Source organism: Papilio polytes, unplaced genomic scaffold (assembly GCF_000836215.1).
Source record: "Papilio polytes unplaced genomic scaffold, Ppol_1.0 DF823693.1, whole genome shotgun sequence".
NCBI lineage: Eukaryota > Metazoa > Arthropoda > Insecta > Lepidoptera > Papilionidae > Papilio > Papilio polytes.
Window position 1 is genome coordinate 427,705 of NW_013525511.1, and position 20,730 is coordinate 448,434.

Below are 20,730 nucleotides of genomic sequence, written 5' to 3' on the forward strand. Positions count from 1 at the left end.
AGATGACGAAAATCAAATATGTACAAAATGGATTATTCCCAACCGTCACCCTACTCTGTCCCCACATGAGGATAAAAAGTTTCATCCGTCTTTTTAGTCCCACTATCACAAATGAGGTAACTAAAATAAGTTCCAACCATCCCTTTGTTGCAAAGGCTGGGACGGAAGAAACTTTTTAATCTCATCTGTCTCCACGTGGGGACAGAACAGGGTGACAGAAACATCCCACAAAATACCATCTCATATCCTAAATATTTTTAGAATTGGGAAATTATTCAAAAATCTATACATTAGTGTTTCTCCTTCCAGGATATGGACGCAGAGAAGTAGTGGAACTGTTAATAGCGGGTGGCGCAGCGCTACAAGCAAGAGATGAAGGAGGACTGCAGCCGTTACACAATGCCTGCTCCTTCGGTCATGCGGATGTTGTTAGAGCTCTGCTAACAGCCGGAGCACCCCCAGCGGCTAGAGATAACTGGGGCTACACACCCTTGCATGAGGCAGCAGCTAAAGGGAAAGTGGATGTTTGTATAGGTAAGTAGATATTTCAAGTTTTTTTAATACTTGAATGAATTAAATTTATTTTGAACGAGCTGTCGCCCTCAAATTTTGTTTGCGCGGAATTAAATGGTCGTCTATAACAATCCCGCGTGCATCAGTCACCTTCCAGTCAAAGTTCCGTCAAAATCAGCTCAGCAGTTAGGAAATTATCAAAAAAAAAGTGGCTTGGGGACAGATAGACAGTTTTTATATATCTGTCTATCTGTCGTTATCTTGCTGATAAAATTAAATGAATCATCTTCGCAAAATATGGAAATTTTATTTCAATCTTACATACTATAGCCAATTTTATTATGCGTATAGATTGATATGTCGCACCTTATTCTGTTTTTCTGCCTACCCCTACTTAGAATACAATTACCATTGCCAACCTTGCGTCCTTGATGTCAGTTTTTGCCCCTTTCCCACATGACGGTTTTTAGCAAAATATTTACTCCCTAAGTTTAATAGTGTGAAAATATATAATAAAATGGAATTATTAAAAAAATATGCTACGATTGCTGACATCCTATGTAACTAAATAGCGTGTGTTTACGCTTTATTATATTAGTATAGATATAGCAAGAATTGATGTTATTTAATTTCTTCTGATTCTCCAGCGCTCCTTCAACATGGAGCTGATCCAAACATAAGGAATACTGAAGGCAAGACCCCGCTGGACCTCGCAGATGCTGCCACAAGACCAGTGCTTACTGGTAGGTTGTTACTAATAATTTGAACTTGTTTAGTTGGATAAGTTGTTCTAAGTCAGTGTTATTCTCTTTAGTGCTTTTAATTGCACAATTGATTATATCAAATAACACTGTAATGTAATATTTCTTTGGAATTTTGCAACTTCGTGCGGAATCTTAGCAAGAATAGAAATGCCCTAGTCACTAGAAATCCATAAGTAGTAGTTAAAAAGAAACTGAGTTAGTTTTTCTTTACAATAATTATATCAAAGATTGTTAAACATTCTCTTTGTTTAAAAAAAAGTTTTCTGTTCTCCCTAGGCCCCTAAAAGTAAGATTAAAGGCTTGTCCCACCACTGGCTTATAGAGGCTCAGATTGCTTAAAAATGATGTCACTGTCAGATAAGGTAGCAAATTCCGATATTTCCATCACCTATTTTACACGTTCAGTTGTTATTAGAGAATTTACAATTTGGTGGGACAGGCAATAAAGGTTTTTTTAATAATGTAACATGGCAAATAAGCAAGTAGCCACCTGAAGCTGCCAAAATGGCGAAACGACTGCCCATAGACATCAGCAATGCAGATGTCTACCCTTAATCAACAGATGGAACGCACATAAAGATAATATTTCCACTTCTCATGATCCTTTAAAAAAGGACTAGATGTCCCCGTGCGGCTTCACCCGTATGGAATTATAAAAACTTTATTTTATTGTTTACATTTGTCAAATTACATAATTATTAAAGCAAATGTCAAAATGATGTGATGACAACCTTGCTTCCTTGATGTTGGCAGCAATTTATGGTCTCTTTCCCACATTAGGGTTTTTACCCAAAATATTTACCCCCCTAGTTTAATGGCGTTAAAATATATAGCCTAAAGCGTGACGCAAGTGTAGTGCTTTTTATTAAAGGAAGAATTATACAAAAACATGTTGTAATTGTTGACATCTTAGGCAACAAAGAGGTGTGTGTTTACGCTTTATTATAGTATATATAGTATAGATGGGAAGGGATTTGATGGAAGAATTAAAACTAAGCCTACAAAAACACTCATCACTGTACACGGTACTATTTCCACTTGATGTCTATCCTGTGTGGTCCTGGTATTTCAACAAAGGGGAAGATGTTAAAACCGGCCTCTACATTTGAGGTTATCTTTTAGGCGAGTACTGCGCGGCTGATGTGTTAGAGGCAGCTCGTGCTGGTGCAGATGAGCGTCTTGCGGCATTATTGACACCTTTAAATGTGAACGTACACGCGGGAGATGGTCGCCGGTCTACTCCGCTGCACCTCGCTGCGGGGTATAACCGAGCTCGTGCTGTACGGTTGTTGCTGCAGCGAGGTGCTGATGTACATGCTAAGGATAAAGGGTGAGCATTTTTTTTATTGGCGGCTCTATGCCACCCTCTCGTTCCCCTAGCATATTTTTGGGATAGGGACGTAAGGTGCGGGTGGAACGTTTATTTCTTTATTGTGAAATTTTTTGTCAAATAACTTTACAAATTTCTTACAACTTTTTAAGATTTCCACTTGCCTAATAAACTAAAGTTACTAAAATGACTAGATTTATATCAAAAGGGTGAGCATTTATTCCGGTAATAATAACAAAGTAACGACTTGTGCTGAGGCTCCTGAGGGAACACTCGAGCGTACTCATAAACAAGGTTTAGGCTAGACGTCTTGCGCTCGGTCACTTCAAGCCCTTTGAATCTGTAGATGCCTCTTCAAGGCAAAGTGGCCATTACGTCACAAAAAAAGGGCAATAGATAATACTTGTTTTCCCCTATGATTCATTACGCGTGTAAACAAACAGAAGTAGCCTATGTTCTATACTATCTAGGTTTATGTTAAATTTCAAGATCCATTCAGCCGTTTAGGCTACAAACTAACAGACTTCCATCCATATAAACTTTCACATTTATAATGTTACTAACTGTTGATCGTTGAACCTATGTTACTTGCAGAAAAATTACATTTCTAACGGTGAAAGAATTTTTAAAATCGTCTCAGTAGTTTTTGTGTTATAACAAAAATTTTTCCTCTTTATAATATTAGTATAGAAGTATGATTGTATTTTTATTTTCCAGTGGTCTAGTCCCTTTACACAATGCTTGTTCCTACGGTCATTATGAAGTGACCGAGTTGTTGGTACGAGCTGGTGCTGATGTGAACGCGACAGACTTATGGGCATTTACTCCGCTGCATGAAGCCGCAAGTAAAGCAAGACTTGAGGTCAGTTTATATTGAAGATAATCTGTGACATATTTACTCTGTGCTATGACTTTTGACAGCTCGATTTTACAATTGTGAACGTGATTTTACAATCGTGAACGTGATTTTTACAATCATCAACGTGATTTTACAATCGTGAACGTGATTTTTACAATCATGAACTTGATTTTACAATCGTGAACGTGATTTTACAATCGTGAACGTGATTTTACAATCCTGAACGTGATTTTTACTATCATGAACTTGATTTTACAATCGTGAACGTGATTTTACAATCATGAACGTAATTTTACAATCATGAACGTAATTTTACAATCGTGTCGACGACCACACAATAAAATACATAAACAAGAACTAGCTGTTCGCGACTTCATTCGCGTGAATTTAACGAAAAAATATACAAAATACACAGCCCATGTTACTCACTGATAATCTAGATTTTTTAACAGTGTAATTTTTTTTGAAATCGGACAAGTAGTTTTTTTTTTATTTTAATACATACATAAATACAAATCTTTGCTTTTTATAATATTAGTATAGATTATTAAAATACAGTTAGTAATACCTTTCTAATGGCCAAGAAAAAATTAAAATCGGCCTAGTAGTTTTTATGTGAATACAAAATCCGAAATTACAATTTATTCCTCTTTATAACATTAGTATAGATAATTATAATTGTTACTATGAACATTTAGTACAAACCTCTATTCCAATTGTCAGATAGAGAAGATTTATGTATATTTCAGGTATGTTCACTACTACTAAGTGAAGGCGCGGACCCCACGTTGCTGAACTGCCACGGAAAGTCCGCGCTCGATGTCGCCCCTACACGAGAACTGCAGGAGAGACTCGCACGTTAGTATAACTAGAATAACAGTGGTAGAGCCCGCTTTAACATCTTCGCACTGTAGGGCTTGCCAGCAACACCACAATACAGACAGATGTGAAGTGGAAGCAATTCCGCGAACATTCTGATTAGTGTGATACCAGACGCCTTATTTTACTTCTTTTCCCTTTTCACCCTTTTCTTAAGAGGAGAGGATGGCAAGGAAAAGTGGATTTGACGGTGGAGACGCATAGGAAGGGGAAATGTCCTCTTTATATGCGTCTCCTCCGTCAATGAAGGGCAACGCATCTGCAATTACGGATGTTTATGTCTAGCGGTCGCTTTACATTTCTGTGGATTCAGGTGGCCGCTTGCTCGTTTGCCAACTTATGTTATAAAAAAAAATGTTTGTATTTTTTTTTTATTAATGTTTGTGTACATTGGTAGTGGAATATCGCGGACATTGTCTGCTGGAGGCGTGTCGTCTCGCGGAGCCGGCGAGAGTCAAGAAGCAGTTGACTGTCTCACAAACACAGGTTATATTTCAAATATCTATGTAATCTTACTAATATTATAAATGCGAAAGTTTGGATGGATGGATGTTAGAGTTTGTAACCTAAACGACTTAACAGATCTTGATGAAATTTGCCATATATGTAGAGAATAGTCCGTAAGAACACATGGGATACTCACTTTCTTTTTAATTACATGTGGATGGAGTGGGCGAAAGCTAGTTATTAATATCTTTACTTTATATTATAATAAAGCGTAAACACACACTTTGTTACCTAAGATGTCAGCAATTACACCATATATTTGACTAATTCTTTTTTCAATAAAAAGCCCTACACTTACGTCATGCTTTAGGCTATATATTTTTACGTTATTAAAATTAGGGGGTAAATAAATTGGAAAAAAACCTTGATGTGAGAAAGAGACTATACAGTGTAAGTTGCCAACATCAAGGAATCAAGATTGACATGTTGCGGTAATTTGTATTTTGATATATGCTATTGTGAATTTGACAATTTTAAACAATTACATAAAATTTTATAATTTCATGAATGAAGCCGCACAGCAAATTTATAATAATAATTCATTACAATAGAATTGTTTATTTACTACTAGCTGTTCTCGTGCGACTTCATCCGTATAAAATTATAAAACAATCATTTTATTGTTTACATTTATCAAATTTTCAATTGCAAATGTCAAAATACCAATTACCTTACTATGGCAATCTTGCTTCTTCATGTTGGCAACTCGTATCGTATAGTCTCTTTCCCACATTAGTGTTTTTATCCAAAATATTTAACCCTAAGTTTAATGGCTTGAAAATATATAGCCTAATGTGACGTAAGTGTAGGGCTTTTTATTAAAAAAAGCTGACATCTTAGGCAACAAAGAAGTGTGTGTTTACGCTTTATTATAATAGTATAGATTTAAAACGGTTATTACTTTTTTTGTACAGCAATGTGTGTCTCGCGAGGGGTGCGGGCAGTCGCGGGGCGGGGGCGGGGGCGGGGGCGGGGGCGAGGAGACAGAAACTCTAGTGAACTTCGCACACCTCAGTACCGGAGACAGGCCGCTGCACTGCGCTGCAGCGAGTGTGTACCCCAAGAGGAAACAGGTATACGATATATGTTAAATTAATACTATAGGACAGTGGTAGAGCCCGCTTTAACATCTTTGCACTGCAGGGTTCGCCAGCAATACCATGACCATACAGACAGACGTGAAGTGGAAGCAATTCCGCGTACACTCTGATGAGTGTGGTGCCGGAGGACTAATTTCAGTCCCTTTCTCCTTCCACCCTTTTCTTATAAGGAAAGGATGGGAAGGAAAAGTCGATTTGACTGTGGAAGACGCATAGGAAGAGGAAATGTCCTTTTTATGTGCGTCTCCTCCGTCAATGAAGGGTAGGCAACGCTGTAATTACGGATGTCTATGAGCAGCGGTCGCTTTCCATTTCGGTTTATTTAGGTAGCCGCTTGCTCGTTTGCCACCTTATATTTTAAAAAATAACTATAATAAGGGTTTTTTAGGTGTTAATTATATGCTGTGACACTAAGGGGAGGATAAGGAGTCGATTGACACTTAATTTGTTAAAATTGGTTTAATAATTTACTGTAGAGAAGGTAACATACATTAAATAAATATATTTCCTAAAATTATCTCAAGTGATATGTCAATTATATCTATACCATTATAATAAAGCGTAAACACACACTTCTTTGTTGCCTAAGATGTCAGCAATTACACCATATTTTTGAATAACTCTTTTTTTAATAAAAAGCCCTACACTTACACGCTTTAGGCTATATATTTTCACGCCATTAAACTTATAATAATAATAATAATAAAGTCATTTTCAACTTAGGGGGTAAATATGTTGGATAAAAACGCTAATGTGGTAAAGAGACCATAAGTTGTTGCCAACATCAAGGAAGCAAGGTTGTCATCATGTCATGTCATTTTGACATTTGCTATTGAAAATTTGACAAATATAAACAATAAAATAAAATTTTCGTAATTTCATGCGGAAGCCGCACGGGAACAGCTAGTTTTATAATATAATTTTTCTTTGAACGTTTTTTTCGCGTTTTAATATATTTCTTTGTTTGTTAGGTGATGGAGATATTGATCAGGAAAGGCGGCAGAGTGAACGAGAAGAACAAAGAAGGTCAGACTCCATTGCACGTGGCTGCGGAACACGCGCATATAGACGCTATGGATTTATTATTGAGACATGGTAAGAAAAACCTTTGAGGAACACCTTTTACAGTGGTAGTGCCCGCTTTAACATGTTAGCAGTGCAGGGCTCGCCCCCAGTCATACCACGACCACACAAGACAGGCGTGAAGTGGAAGCAATTCCGTGTACAGTCTGATGAGTGTGGTGCCGGAGACCTAATTTAAGTCCCTTCCTCTTTACCACCATTTTCTTATAGGGAGAGGTTGGGAAGAGGAAGTGGATTTGACTAGGAAGGGGAAATATCCTCTTTATGTGCGTCTCCTCCTCCGTCGGATAAGGGTAGGCAACGCATCTGCAATTTCGGATGTCTATGGGCAGCGGTCGCTTCGCCATTTTGGCGGATTCAGGTGGCCGCTTGCTCGTTTGCCATCTTATGTTATAAAAACAAGGAAGCTACCTATCCACTGCTACTACTGACGTGTAGATGATTCCAAGGGTTCTCGTGGAAGATCAGCGCTGGTACTTCAATAGGAGCATCCAGCATTTATAGCTGAGCGAGGACCTAATCCAGTCAGCATTGCATAATTTTAAATATTCCTTTTTCTTTTTTTTTTTCATTTCATTAGTTACGTTTCTCATTATTTTTTATTTTAAGAAAGTATGGATGGATTGTGTGAAAGAGGATATGCTTAAGAAGGTTCTGGATTCAGATATGACTGATAGAGATGTATGGAAAAGTACATACTGTGCCTACCCTCCTTAAGGGATAAGGGCAAGTTGATGATGTTGGGTTTCATCCGCTTAAAATTGTGAAAAAATTATTTTATTATTTACATTTGTCAAATTCCGAAAATGTCAAAAAAAATTTACATTTGTCTTTTCCGAATGAAGTGTTTTTTTCTAATTTATTTACTCATGTCACCTTTCACGCAATCCATCTCTTTCTAAGTCTACTTCTACCGTTGTATCACCACACTCATAACTAACGTTCTCCTTGTAACATGATTCATCCCTCCTCATAACATGCCCCCATGCTAACCTTTTACTCCTTACCTTCTACCACTGGGGCTACTCTCAAACTTCCTCTAATATACTCATTTCGTATCTTATTCATTATTATAACATCTATACTTCTATACTATCTATACTATTATAATAAAGCGTAAACACACACTTCTTTGTTGTCTAAGATGTCAGCAATTACACCATAATTTTGAATATTTTTTTTAATAAAAAGACCTACAATTACGTCATGCTTTAGGCTATATATTTTCACGCCAACAAACCTAGAGGGTAAATATTTTGGATAAAATCCCTAATGTGGGAAAGAGACCGTAAGTTGCTGCCAACATTAAGGAAACAAGATTGTCATGTCATGTCATTTTGACATTTGCTATCAATATATTAATAAAATTTGCATAATTTCATGCGGATGAAGCCGCACGGGGGCAGCTAGTAATATGTTCATGTCAGCCACAGTCTCCTTTCATCCGTCCCTCTACATTCAGTGTTTTATATGTAGGTGCGAAAGTGAACGTATGCGACGTCCGCGGCGAGAGCGCGCTGTGCGTGGCGGCGCGCCGGGACAGCGCTGGCGCGTGCCGCCTGCTGCTGGCTTGCGGCGCTGATGCGGCTCCCGACCGCCCTGATGATGTACATGATACTGGTGAGTTTACAACACCCACTACAGTTAGGGAACTCCGAGGTGGTACAATGAATTTATGTGGTAGTGCCCGCTTTAACATCTTCGCACTGTAGGGCTCACCAGCAATACCACCACCACACAGACAGGTGTGAAGTGGAAGCAATTCCGCGTACAGTCTGATGAGTGTGATACCAGAGGCTTAATTATGAGGATAATAATTAAGAGGAAAGGATGGGAAGGAAAAGTAGATTTGACGGTGGAGATGCATAGGAAGGGGAAATGTCTTTTTGTGAGTCTCTTCCTCCGTCAGTTAAGGGTAGGCAACGCATCTGCAATTGCGGATGTTTGTGCAGCGGTCGCTTTCCATTTCGGTGGATTCAGGCCGCTTGCTCGTTTGCTAACTTATATTATATAAAAAAATGCAATGAGTTGTAATTAAGGTTAACTTTATTCTCAAAAAGACAATTTTATAATTTATTTCGGAAAAGTTATTTCCTTAGTCGTTAGAAAGTTGAAAGAAGATCAAGAAATCATAAAATTTGCCATCGACGCTAGCGTTAGAGGTTTAGTAAATAAGTAACAAGCAATATAAAGTTACTTTATTAAGAAAATATCAATTAAAAATCTCTAAAACAATGTTAATTGAAACCAAAATAACTTCCGGCGTTCTTAAAAATTCTTATAACTATTTACATATACAGACTTTTATTTACATACTAGCTGTTGCCCCCGACTTTGTCCACGCATTAAGATAAAAAAGTAGCTTATAATATACGGGCCTATGTCAGCTACCCTTAATTTTAATAACAAGTATATTAGCATATTATGTAATACATAACATAAACTGTGACGTCAGAGACCTTGGTGGTATTTTTTCTAATGGGGAAAATAGTGCATTTTAAATGCAAATAAAGGACATGAACGTAATTTCAACGAGCTCTCGCCCGCAAAATTTTGATAACGCGGATTTTAAAAAAATAGCCTATTACATGCCCTTCTATGTCAGCTACCCTCCTGTGAAAGTCCCGTCGAAATCGGCTCAGCCGTTTCGGAGATTACCCGGAACAAACGCGGCTTGCGGACAGACAGACAGACAAAATAATTAAATGCGATGTTCATTATCAGCAATGCAAATTCATCTTTCCGAAATCTGAAATTCAGAAAACATTCAGGAAACAGACGCTCCAATTTTATTATATGTATATATATTTAATGTTTATCAAATAAATTTTCATCTCCAGTGCGTTCTATTCTAGCTGATATTAACCTTTTCGGTGCGATTTTCAAATCGTACACCAAACCGTATTTAGCCAAAACATCGATGATCCATTTGGATGGATTCAACCAGCCACCGAATTCAGCAGCTCTGTAATCCCAGGGGAACACGTGATGATAATTATGGTATCCTTCCCCGTTTGATATGAAAGCAACGAATAATGTTTGAACAGCTTTGATGTTTTTATCGTAAGGTTTTGTACCGAATAAATGGGCAACACTGTTTACGCTGAATGTCGCATGTAGTGTGATCACGTGACGTAATATGTTTGCATAGAATGAGTTGGAAAATGTCTCGTTCCACAAATATATGGGAATATATGTAGGTATTATGTAACAGCATAATCCAATCACGACGATGGCATATCTGGAAAGAAATTAGTGTATAAATTATGTGTTAAATTAACCTATGTTACTCACAGATAAATTATCTTTCTAACGATGAAAGAATTTTTGAAATCGTCCCAGTAGTTTTTGAGTTATAATACACAAAAATATGAACCTTTTCTCTATTATGTTAGTAAAGATCGTGCTTGTTTCTTTTTTTTTAAAAAAATGTGTAAAATATAGCCTATGTTGCTGAGTGGCCATTAGCTTTTCAGAGATGCACGAATTTTTGAGATCACTCCAGCAGTTTTTGAGTCATTTCACAGTAAAATATCTGTAAGAACACAGATGTTACTTACTTTTGTTTTTAATTTCTCGCGGACGGAGTCGAGGGCGAAAGCTAGTCAAATGTATTTCTAAAGGTTATCTTTTTCTTTTATTTTAATGCCAACAAAATCATAAACAGCTAGTAAGTATTATATCAAATTGTAGAGAAACAATTTTTTTTACAATAACTATGTAAATTGTTCATCCAGTTTTTTGTAATAGTAAATTAAGTTGGATGTATCCATAATTCATTATATAAAAAGTCTAGCTATGGTTTAAATATTGCAAAGAATATTTCCCGTTCTTGTAAAAAAATAATTATATTGTTCACTTCAAATGTTACACTTTAAAACCGCTGGTTAGCGTATTCTTTACGTACGTAATCGTAACAAATAAGTCCACATTGTACACACTTGTATTAAAATATCTCGACAAAACAGAATGTACAGTCGAGGAAATCTGCGGTGTATCCACATTAAAAACCTGTTTTCTTGCTCAGTCAAACCTCTTTACAAATCTTACTAATATTATAAATGTGAAAGTTTAGATGGATGGATGGATTTGGCACAGATATAAAACAAAGTCTGGAGTACACATGGGATAAGTTTCATCCCCAATAAGTGTCCGGTTCCCGAGGGATACGTAGCTTTATGTAATTTATATAGTTCGTATGTTTTATAATACCACGCTGACGAAGTCGCGGGCAACAGCTTGTATACATATAAGGTAAGTTGCCTAAACGATGCGATAATAAAAATCGATTGACCCTTTTATTTAATTTTTAATATCCATATATCTTTATTTACTTACTAGCTGTTCCCGTGCGACTTCATCCGCATAAAATTATTATTTTATTTTATTGTTCACATTTGTCAAATTATCAATTGCAAATGTCAAAATGACATGACATGATGTCAAACCATGGCTACCTTGCTTCCTTTTCATTAGAGTTTTTATCCAAAATCTTTACCTCTAAGTTTAACGGCGTGTGAATATGGTATGTGTAAGGCTTTTTTTTATTAAACAAAGAGTTTTTCGAAAATTTGCTGTAATTGCTGACATCTTAGGCAACAAAGAAGTGTGTGTTTACGCCTTAGTATATTAGTATAGACAGATTAGCTTTCGTCCGCGGCCGCGTGGAATTAAAAAAAAAAACAAAAGTGAGTATGCCTACGCGTTCTTCCAAGTCTGGAAGAACGCGTAGGCATACTCGACGTAGGATTTTTCCGATCGAAATTCGTTAAGCCGTTTAAGCTACAAACTCTAACAAACATCCATCCATCTAAACTTTCGCATTTATAATATTAGTATGATTTAATACATAATATATTTTATATGATTTGTATGAAAATAGAGCACCATCGCCATATTTAATTAGTTATTAATTAATTTGACTATTTCTACTAATTATTAATTAAATTTTTTTTACTAATTACTCATATTACTGACCTTTTTATACTTCTACACTATCTGTACTAGTATTATATAGAGTGATTTGTATTTTTGTATGTATTTGATTCACGTAAAAACTACTGACCCGATTTGCAAAATTCGTTCACCATTAGTAATTTATATATGAGTAACATAGGCTACATTTTTTATTTTTTTTTATTTCACGCGAAGGATGTCGCGTGCAATAGCTAGAGTAATTAGTAGAAACATATTTAAAGATGTCTCTTATTGGTTTATGATCCGCGTCTCAGTGTAGAGAACTTTTAAAAGTTTAAAAGTGGCACATTGCGTATTTCCCTGACTGTACTTGTTAGCATATCTGAGCGCTAGGTTCAAGGCGTTTTTAACATGCGGTTAAAATGTTAAATCAAATTTAAAACATTGAAACGTCTGTGTTTTTGTTTATAAATGTTTTATGTCATGGACAAATTAGTTAATACATGCTTAAAAAAGGTGTGGATTCAGATATGACTGATAGAGATGTATGGAGCACATACTGTGCCGACCCTCCGTAGGGATAAGGGCAAGTTGATGATGATGGACAAAAAATTCAATAATTCTGTTAAATAACGAGAAAATATACGTATGTTTGAAATTCTCATTCGTTTAACCTACAGGTTAAAATTAAAGATTTTTAACAAATATATAGATAAGGAGTAAAAGGTTAGAGTGGTATGGGCATGTTATGAGAAGTGATGAATCGCATGTAACAAGACGGACGTTAGTTATGAATGTGGAGGTACACCGGTAGAGGTAGACATAGAAAGAGATGGATGGATTGCGTGAAAGGTGACATGATCAAGGATGATAGAGTGCTTTGGAGGACGAAAACCCGGTGCGCCGACCCTACGGGAGTAGAATAAGGCAGGGGAGATGATGCTGATATAGATGAGGCAGTGAATAATATTTTTCACCGGTACTTTTTCTAAAAGGTACTATATCAGTCAAGTTTAGTGCCACCTCGTTTATCGACATGTAATAAAACATTTTACAACAACTATAATAAGCTCCGTCTTTTGTTATAAAATAACCGAAAAATCAGCGCACAAACTACCGAGCTTAGGAATTTGGAATCATGCATCGGTAGATTTCTGTCATTAAGTAGATTACTACTAAGTTAATGCTTTTGGTAATAGGTTCAAATTTTGCGCGGACGAAGTCGCGGGCAACATCTAGTTTGTTATAAAATAAACTAAACACTGTTACAAAATAAAATGTAAACTTTTAAATTCTTTTTAATGATAATTATAGGTAATTAATTTAAATACAATTAATTAATTTGAGTTTCGGTGGCTCAGGTAGTACTTGACTTGTAATCTACAGGTCTTGGGTTCGAATCCCGCCACCAATGTGATTTTCCATTTTTCATATGTACATAATTTACCCGACGTTCTTACGGTGAAGGAAACGTGATGCAATCGGTGAAAGAATTCAATGATATGTGTGAAGTCAACCCGCAGTGCAGGTTGACTATGGCCTAGTTACCCCCTATTAGGGTAGGCTCCGAGCCCCTCGGTGGAGACATGTAGTGAGCTGGTGATGATGATGATTTATTTTGATACGTGGTTATGAGGCTATCAATAGATAGTGTTTGTGATAATGTGTAAAATGTTTCAAGTTAAGTCAACTATGCCTACTCTATATATATTTTAATCTCGTTGGTTAAAATTGAATTAACGTAAAATATATTACCTTCGTGAGAAATTCAGTTAAAATACTACGTACTTTTGTTGGAACTTGAGTACAGGGTTGTTGTAGATGTCGCTCATGTCGACAGTCTTCCCCTTCTTCAGCACAAGCGGGTGTTTCCTCACCAGCAGCCAGCCGATGTGAGAGAAGAAGAAACCGCGAGACGCGTTGTAAGGGTCCGCGTCTGTGTCGCTATATCTGTAAAATATATTTATTTGTAATGCAACGGTTTCATAATCCTGCTCGAAGGACCATTACGTATCTGTTGTACTTAGAGTCCTGAATTATTCACTTAGGACTTAGGAAACGACTGTACCTATAATTTACTGTATTATTTATGTTAGCAGCTTACAAAACCTTCTAAACTACCAATCTTACGTTTTAAATTTAGAAATTAGAAATATTTATTTATATATAATCTTCTAAAATGCCTTTTTCTCGTCTTGAATCTTCACTAAAAGATCGTTAAAATGTCTAATTACCAAATGGTAGCGGAATGTTCCGCGTCACTATGAAATTGTGTTCGAAATTGTTTATTTTATATTAGGCAAGAGATGAGCGGCCACTTGAATTCGCTTAAAAGGCGCAGCTACCGCTGCTTGCATTTCAGATGCGATGTCACACTTAATTGACGGAAAAGACGCACTTAAAATGGGATAATTTCCTTTCTATACGTCTACACTATTAAATTCACATTCCCTTACCCACCTTTCCTTATAAAAAAAAGGGTGGAAGAGAAAGGGATTAATGTTAGGACTCTGGAACTGTCCTGTACGTCAACTTGTAGGGCGTGTCGTGGCGTTCAAAGTGTTAACTTAATGTTACTTACTTGTGATGTAACCTATGGTCTCGTATCCATACAAACGCGGTGCTCTGGAAGGCCAAGGAATTCATCAGCATCAGTACAATTTGAACAGGCATGGTCGCTTTGAAAGATTTATGTGCCCATAGACGATGTGCTCCTATTGTTACACCGAATGCGCTCAAATAGGTCGTTATATAATCTGTGGAGGTTTTTGTTTACTATAAGGTGGTGAACTAGCAAGCTGCCTATATCCGCCAAAAAGGGCGAAGCGACCGCTGCCCATATTGCAGATGCGTTGCCAACCCTTAATCAACCGATTAGGACGCATATAAAGAAGATATTTCCCTTTCCTATGCGTCTGCTCTGCCGACAAATCTACTTTCTCATCCAATCCTTTCCTTATCAGAAAATTGTGGAAGGGAAAAGAGATTTAAATTGGACCTCTGGCACCATACTCATGAGACGAAACGCAAAATTGCTTTCACTTCACGCCTGTCTTCTATGTGGTCGTGGTATTGCACCAGACGAACCGACCCATTAGTGCGAAGATGTTAAAGCGGGATCTACTACATAATCTATGGGTAGCGGTCACTTCGTCATTTCGGCGGATTGAGGTGGCCGCTTGCTCGTTTTCCACCTTATATTATATAAAAAAAATTAGAAGTAACATTACTTACTGAACACGAATGTTTGCCATTTAGCTTTAGTTAAAACGACATAAATTCCGTAAAATGCAAATATATGTAATACAGTGTATTTAAATATGTTTGAAAAGACGATGTCGTATTTCCTAGGAGCGCATATTGTGACGTCATCGGAATCCTCTGTATGTTCGATACTCTGTGACGTCATTGTTATTCTAAAAAAATGTTTTATTCCTTGAGTTTAATTTGAAACAATAATAGCCATAGCTTATGTCAATCAGGGATAATGTACCTTTCTAATGGTGAAAGAAATTTTGATGTCGGTTAAGTAGTTTTTGAGTTTTTTTGTTACAAATATACCAATTTAGAAATGGAATATTAGTGTAGACTTTTGTAGAATATTAGTGTTGACTTGTGTAGACTCAATTGCAAATGTCTTAAACCACCGTTACCATAATAACCTTGTTCCCTTAATATTGACAGCACGTAGTTTATGGTCCCTTTCCAACATGAACGTTTTTTCAATTTATTTACCCCCTGAGTTCAAAAGCGTGGAAATATATAGTCTAAAGTGTGTTATAAGTGCATAGCTTTTTATAAAAAAAAAGATTATTCAAAAATATGCTGTGATTGCTGACATCCTACGCCACAAAGTAGGGCGTGTTTACGCTTTATTATATTAGTATGATGTTGAACTGTGACACAAGAATATTTATTTACCTGAAATTATTCGCCTTGTAATGAAACTTTTTGGATTTGTTTAGATTAAGAGTTCTGCAAACTGGAAATGAAATTTGAAACTTCAATTGAACTAAATTTCATTCTAAGTGACGTTTTTGAGTTTTTATTTCTTTCCTTTTGTTGTTGATGTTCTCCAGATACCTTTTCCCTCAACTTTCTTGTTTATTTCTTCGTAGACTCTGATTATTAATTTTTCACTGAATACGTCAATTTTCGCTTCTTAATAACAATCTTGTGAAACATCAAACTGTTAAAACTCGACTGAATTCTTAAATACAATTAAGTACGTGTTAAAAGTTGTGTTTTAGTGCCTATTTCCACTAATCAGATTGCCGCGCAACTAACTAAGCAGAACTCAAACGCGTGGTTCCATGAAAATATTAAAATAGCGGTGAAGCGGGAACGGGAGGAAGAGAGTCGGTGGTTTAAACACTTGACTTGTAATCCACAAGTCTTGGGTTTGTATCCCGCCACCAATGTGATTTTCGATTTTTCGAATTTTCATATGCACATAATTTACCCGACGTTACAGTGAAGGAAAACATCGTGATGCACGTATCGGTAAAGAAATTCAAAGATATGTGTGATGTCAAGTAAGCCGCAGTGGGCCAGCGTGGTTGACTGCCTTTTTTTTTATTACCCGTGGGGAATGCATCTTACGCGTACTCCGCGTAAAGGCGGTAGTTATGTTGGACTCTCCCCCCATAATAGGGGGCCTAGCCTCTAAACCCCTCGGTTCCTCCAACGCCTTAAGCCGTGGCTGCGGACCCGCTTTCGCTTACGTCCGCGACCCCGGCTTGCGATTGGTTGACTATGGTCTAGTCAAACCCTTACTTAAGGTAGGCTCCGAGCCTCTAAGAAACTAGTTTAGTTTAATCTAGGCGTGATTACTATTTTCTTTTTTTAGTATTTTAGGGGGATTATGTGAGACAATGAGATTAGCAACCCTGTTGCGCCCATTTTTGTTCAGCGCCCTGAGCGGTCGCTCATCGGGCCAATACTAATGCCAGCCCTGTTTTATTGACCGACTTCCCAACAGCAGGAACTACTCAATTCGTCTGTATGTTTTTTTTTTTTTATTTTTTTATGTGTGTTACGGCATAACACCGCCGCTAGTGAACCGATTTTGATAATTCCTTTTTTATCCGAAAGGTAAAGCTTGCAGGTGAGTCCAATTTTTTTGTTTGTTTTTTGGAGTCACTGACTATGGCGTAGTTAAATAGTTTAGTTTATAATCGCGCGACGAAATTTTGGGTTATTTCTGCTTTCTTTGCTTATAATGATTCTGATTAAAAGTTTGTTAGTACTAACAATGGTAGAGCCCGCTTTAACATCTTCGCACGAATGGGCCGGCTCGCCCGGTGTAATACCACAACCACACAGACGACAGGCGTGAAGTTGAAGCAGTTCCGCGTTTCCTTTTTTTTTTTTTTTTATAGCATAAGGTGGCAAACGAGCAAGCGGCCACCTGAATCCGCCAAAATGGCGAAGCGACCGCTGCCTATAGACATCCGCAATTGCAAATGCGTTGCCTACCCTTATACGACGGAGGAGGAGACGCATATAAAGAGGATATTTCCCCTTCCTATGCATCTCCTCCACCGTCAAATCCACTTCCCCTTCCCATCCTCTCCTTATAAGAAAAGGGTGGTAAAGGGAAAGGGACTTTAATTAGGCCTCCGGCACCACACTCATCAGACGAAACACGGAATTGCTTCCATTTCACGTCTGTCTTCTGTGTGGTCGTGGTATTACACTGGGCGTGCCGGCCTATTCGTGCTAGGATGGTAAAGCGGGCACTACCACGTAAAGGTTTCCTCTGATGAATGTGGTGCCGGAGGCCCAATTTAGTCCCTTTCCCGTTTCACCCTTTACAAATAAGGAAAGGATTGGGTGGAAAAGTGGATTTGAGAGTGGAGGAGATGCATAGGAACGGGAAATATCCTTTTTATGTGCGTCTTCTCCTCCGTTGATTTAGAGTAGGCAACGCATGTGCAATAGGCAATAGGCAATATGCATATGACGCCAAATTGCACCAAACTTTTTTTACGTATACTTTATTACTATAAAAACATTCCTGCAAAGAATTTTTTTTAATATAATGTGATTTAGTGGCAAAATTAAATCATTAAAAAGTGTCTTTATTCAAATTCCCTCGCTAAGTTCTAAAACGCACACTATTGGTTGAAGCAAGTGACTTATCTAATATGGCGTCGCTGTGTTGACAATACACAGTTCATTTACGTTAGTTTATATAGAAATACACTTTTGTATTTTACTGTAAACACGATATCAATCGATTTGAATTTTGTAAGTTTTAATTCCTTGTATTTGTTGTGTTAGCGTCTTGGTTAGTAGTCGTGCTAGTGGAATCAGAGCTACATAATGCGACCTGTTGTACGATTACCCGCTAAGTGGAAATTGAGTTTTTCAAATACGAACATCCGATTAATTTTTCACCATACTTTTTTTTTACTTTTCGTTAACTGACCAGCGGAGTGGAACTGTGCGCCAAAAATTTGCATATTTATTATGTTTTTTTATTATCTTGATTGCCAGAAAACATTGGTATATTTTCATGAAGCGCGCAAATTATGATTTGAGTAAATAACTTTTTTCTTCTCAGCGGTGTTTAATGTTTTGATTTTTAATAAATAAGTTGTACTTACTTCATCTATACTTCTATAAATAAAACTTAAACACTACTTATAGTGTGTCTAAATAAGATAGATTAGTTTGATAAATGACGCATATGAAGTATCGCATTCAATTTGTATGAAGGTAAATACCATACTTAATAGACAGGTATCGTAGTGATGAAACACGCAGCGAACAATTATGAACTATCGATATTCGTTATTATTTATAATACGGCTAAAACTCGCGTGGGAACTTTCGGTGTAGGCACCGACCAGTTTCAAGCAAAGTACGTCCACAGGTTGTTGAGCGTGTCCCGGCATACTTGCCATACGTGCGGGGGATAACGGATCGAATTGGTCACCTGTTACGCCGGAGATGCAGCATCAGGACCATTTTCCGACCCATGACACAGATAAAGAACATCTTACGGTCCCCTAAAGACCGGGATCCTCTGGACAGCCCTGGAGTCTACGAAATTCCCTGTGATTGCGGTGAAAACTACATCGGAAAAACGGGGCGCAACATAAAAACAAGACTATCTGAACACATCCGAAGTATTCGCAAGCTCGACAGTAACACCTCGGCGTAGCTGAGCACGCCCTTGTCTCCGACATGAAACATTATATTAGGTTCGACAAAGTGAAAGTGCTAGAAAAGAAAAATCAAAGAAAAATTTTGTATCCCGCAAGCTCCGCGAAGCAATCGAGATCAGTCGTCGTCCTAATTATAATAGGGATAAGGGTTGGGTTTTGCCACCCGCTTGGGACCCAGTGTTGCTAACTGCGAAACGGAATAACATCGACAGTGTAGAGGACAACCTGGTGGACATTGTCAGCGTATTTTGTGCCCCCGTGAACAATAACACCATCAACTCTTCAGTTTCGAGTTCGTCTCCACCGACGCACAGCGTCCCCCCGCACCCCCCGCGCCCCCGTCCTGTCGAATCGCGCGTTGCGGGCTAGGGCACGCAGTGACCGTTGCGACGCGATAGCGAATAAAGCCGGCATCCACTCACCCTGAAGAAGGACCCCCTACGGGTTCGAAACTGGTCGGTGCCTACACCGAAAGTTCCCACGCGAGTTTTAGCCGTGTTATAAATAATATAGTATAATGTCTCACGAAAGTTTTAATAAGTTATCGATATTCGGTTTAAATAATTATCGAACTCAACTAAATTTATTATTTTCTTATTAACTAACTAGCTGTTTCCGTACGACTTCATCCGCATAAAACTATAAAAACCTAATTTTATTGTTTACATTTGTCAAATTATCAATTGCAAATGTCAACATGACATGATATGACAACCTAGGTAATTTTGCTTTCTTGATGTTGGCAACAACTTATAGTCTCTTTCCCACATTAGCGTTTTTATCCAAAATATTTACCGCTAAGTTTAACGGCGTGAAAATATCTAGCTTAAAGCGTGACGTAAGTGTAGGGCTTTTTATTAAAAAAAGATTAATTCAAAAATATGGTGTAATTACTGAGATCTTAGGCAACAAAGAAGTGTGCGTTTACGCTTTATTATAATAGTATAGATTTAGAGGACAATTGTAGTATTGATTATAGTGTAGTAAGATATCTATAAACTTTACTTAATGCATTGGTTAGATGTTATATCTATCTATACATATAATAAAATTGGAATGTATGTTTGTAGTATCAAAGAAATCCAGATTTCGGGAAGATACGAAAATCGCATGTAAAAAAATTTTGTCTGACTACACAAACCGCGTTTGTTTCGGGTGAAATCTGAAACGGCTGGGCCGATTTCGTACGGACTTTCACTGAAGGTAGCTGACATAGACGAGCACATTATAGGCTACTTTTTATCTTAATATTGCGTGTACGGAGTAGCAGGCCACAGCTAGTATAAAATAATTTAAAAAATCGAATTAATATCTAATCATATAAATGTTATAAATGCGAAAGTTACGATGGATGGATGTATGTTTGTTAGCGTTTGTAGCCTAAACTGCTGAACGAATCTTCATGAAATTTGGCACAGGCTTAGAGCATAGTCTGAAGGATCACAGTCTACATTTTATCCCGGGAATGGTGACGGTTCCCGTGGGATTCATTAATTTAGTTTTTCAATGTTTGCTCGATAATTCTGCCACGATTCAACATATCTTATTGAAATTTGGCACAGATATAAAACAAAGTCTGGAGTACACATGGGATAAGCTTCAT

General features: G+C 37.4%; 2 protein-coding genes across 2 annotated transcripts in view; one reads left to right on the top strand and one right to left on the bottom strand.

Annotated features, from left to right (window-relative positions):
• The window catches only part of LOC106103893 (tankyrase-2), a 56,238-nt gene that overhangs the window by 2,071 nt on the left and 33,437 nt on the right, over positions 1 to 20,730 (top strand). The window contains exons 2-10 of the mRNA XM_013283803.1: positions 310 to 534; positions 1,161 to 1,256; positions 2,400 to 2,607; positions 3,325 to 3,469; positions 4,216 to 4,324; positions 4,743 to 4,831; positions 5,767 to 5,925; positions 6,924 to 7,047; positions 8,512 to 8,655. Coding sequence (XP_013139257.1) covers positions 310 to 534; positions 1,161 to 1,256; positions 2,400 to 2,607; positions 3,325 to 3,469; positions 4,216 to 4,324; positions 4,743 to 4,831; positions 5,767 to 5,925; positions 6,924 to 7,047; positions 8,512 to 8,655 — 1,299 coding nt within the window. The remainder of the gene's footprint in view (positions 1 to 309; positions 535 to 1,160; positions 1,257 to 2,399; positions 2,608 to 3,324; positions 3,470 to 4,215; positions 4,325 to 4,742; positions 4,832 to 5,766; positions 5,926 to 6,923; positions 7,048 to 8,511; positions 8,656 to 20,730) is intronic.
• On the bottom strand, positions 9,781 to 16,105 carry LOC106103918 (acyl-CoA Delta(11) desaturase-like). The gene is made up of 6 exons (XM_013283831.1): positions 16,036 to 16,105; positions 15,874 to 15,934; positions 15,187 to 15,368; positions 14,534 to 14,708; positions 13,741 to 13,902; positions 9,781 to 10,276 (listed from the first exon to the last, which is right to left on the bottom strand). The coding sequence occupies exons 3-6, from the start codon at positions 15,359 to 15,361 to the stop codon at positions 9,844 to 9,846; spliced, it is 945 nt and encodes a 314-aa protein (XP_013139285.1). The 5' UTR covers positions 15,362 to 15,368; positions 15,874 to 15,934; positions 16,036 to 16,105; the 3' UTR covers positions 9,781 to 9,843.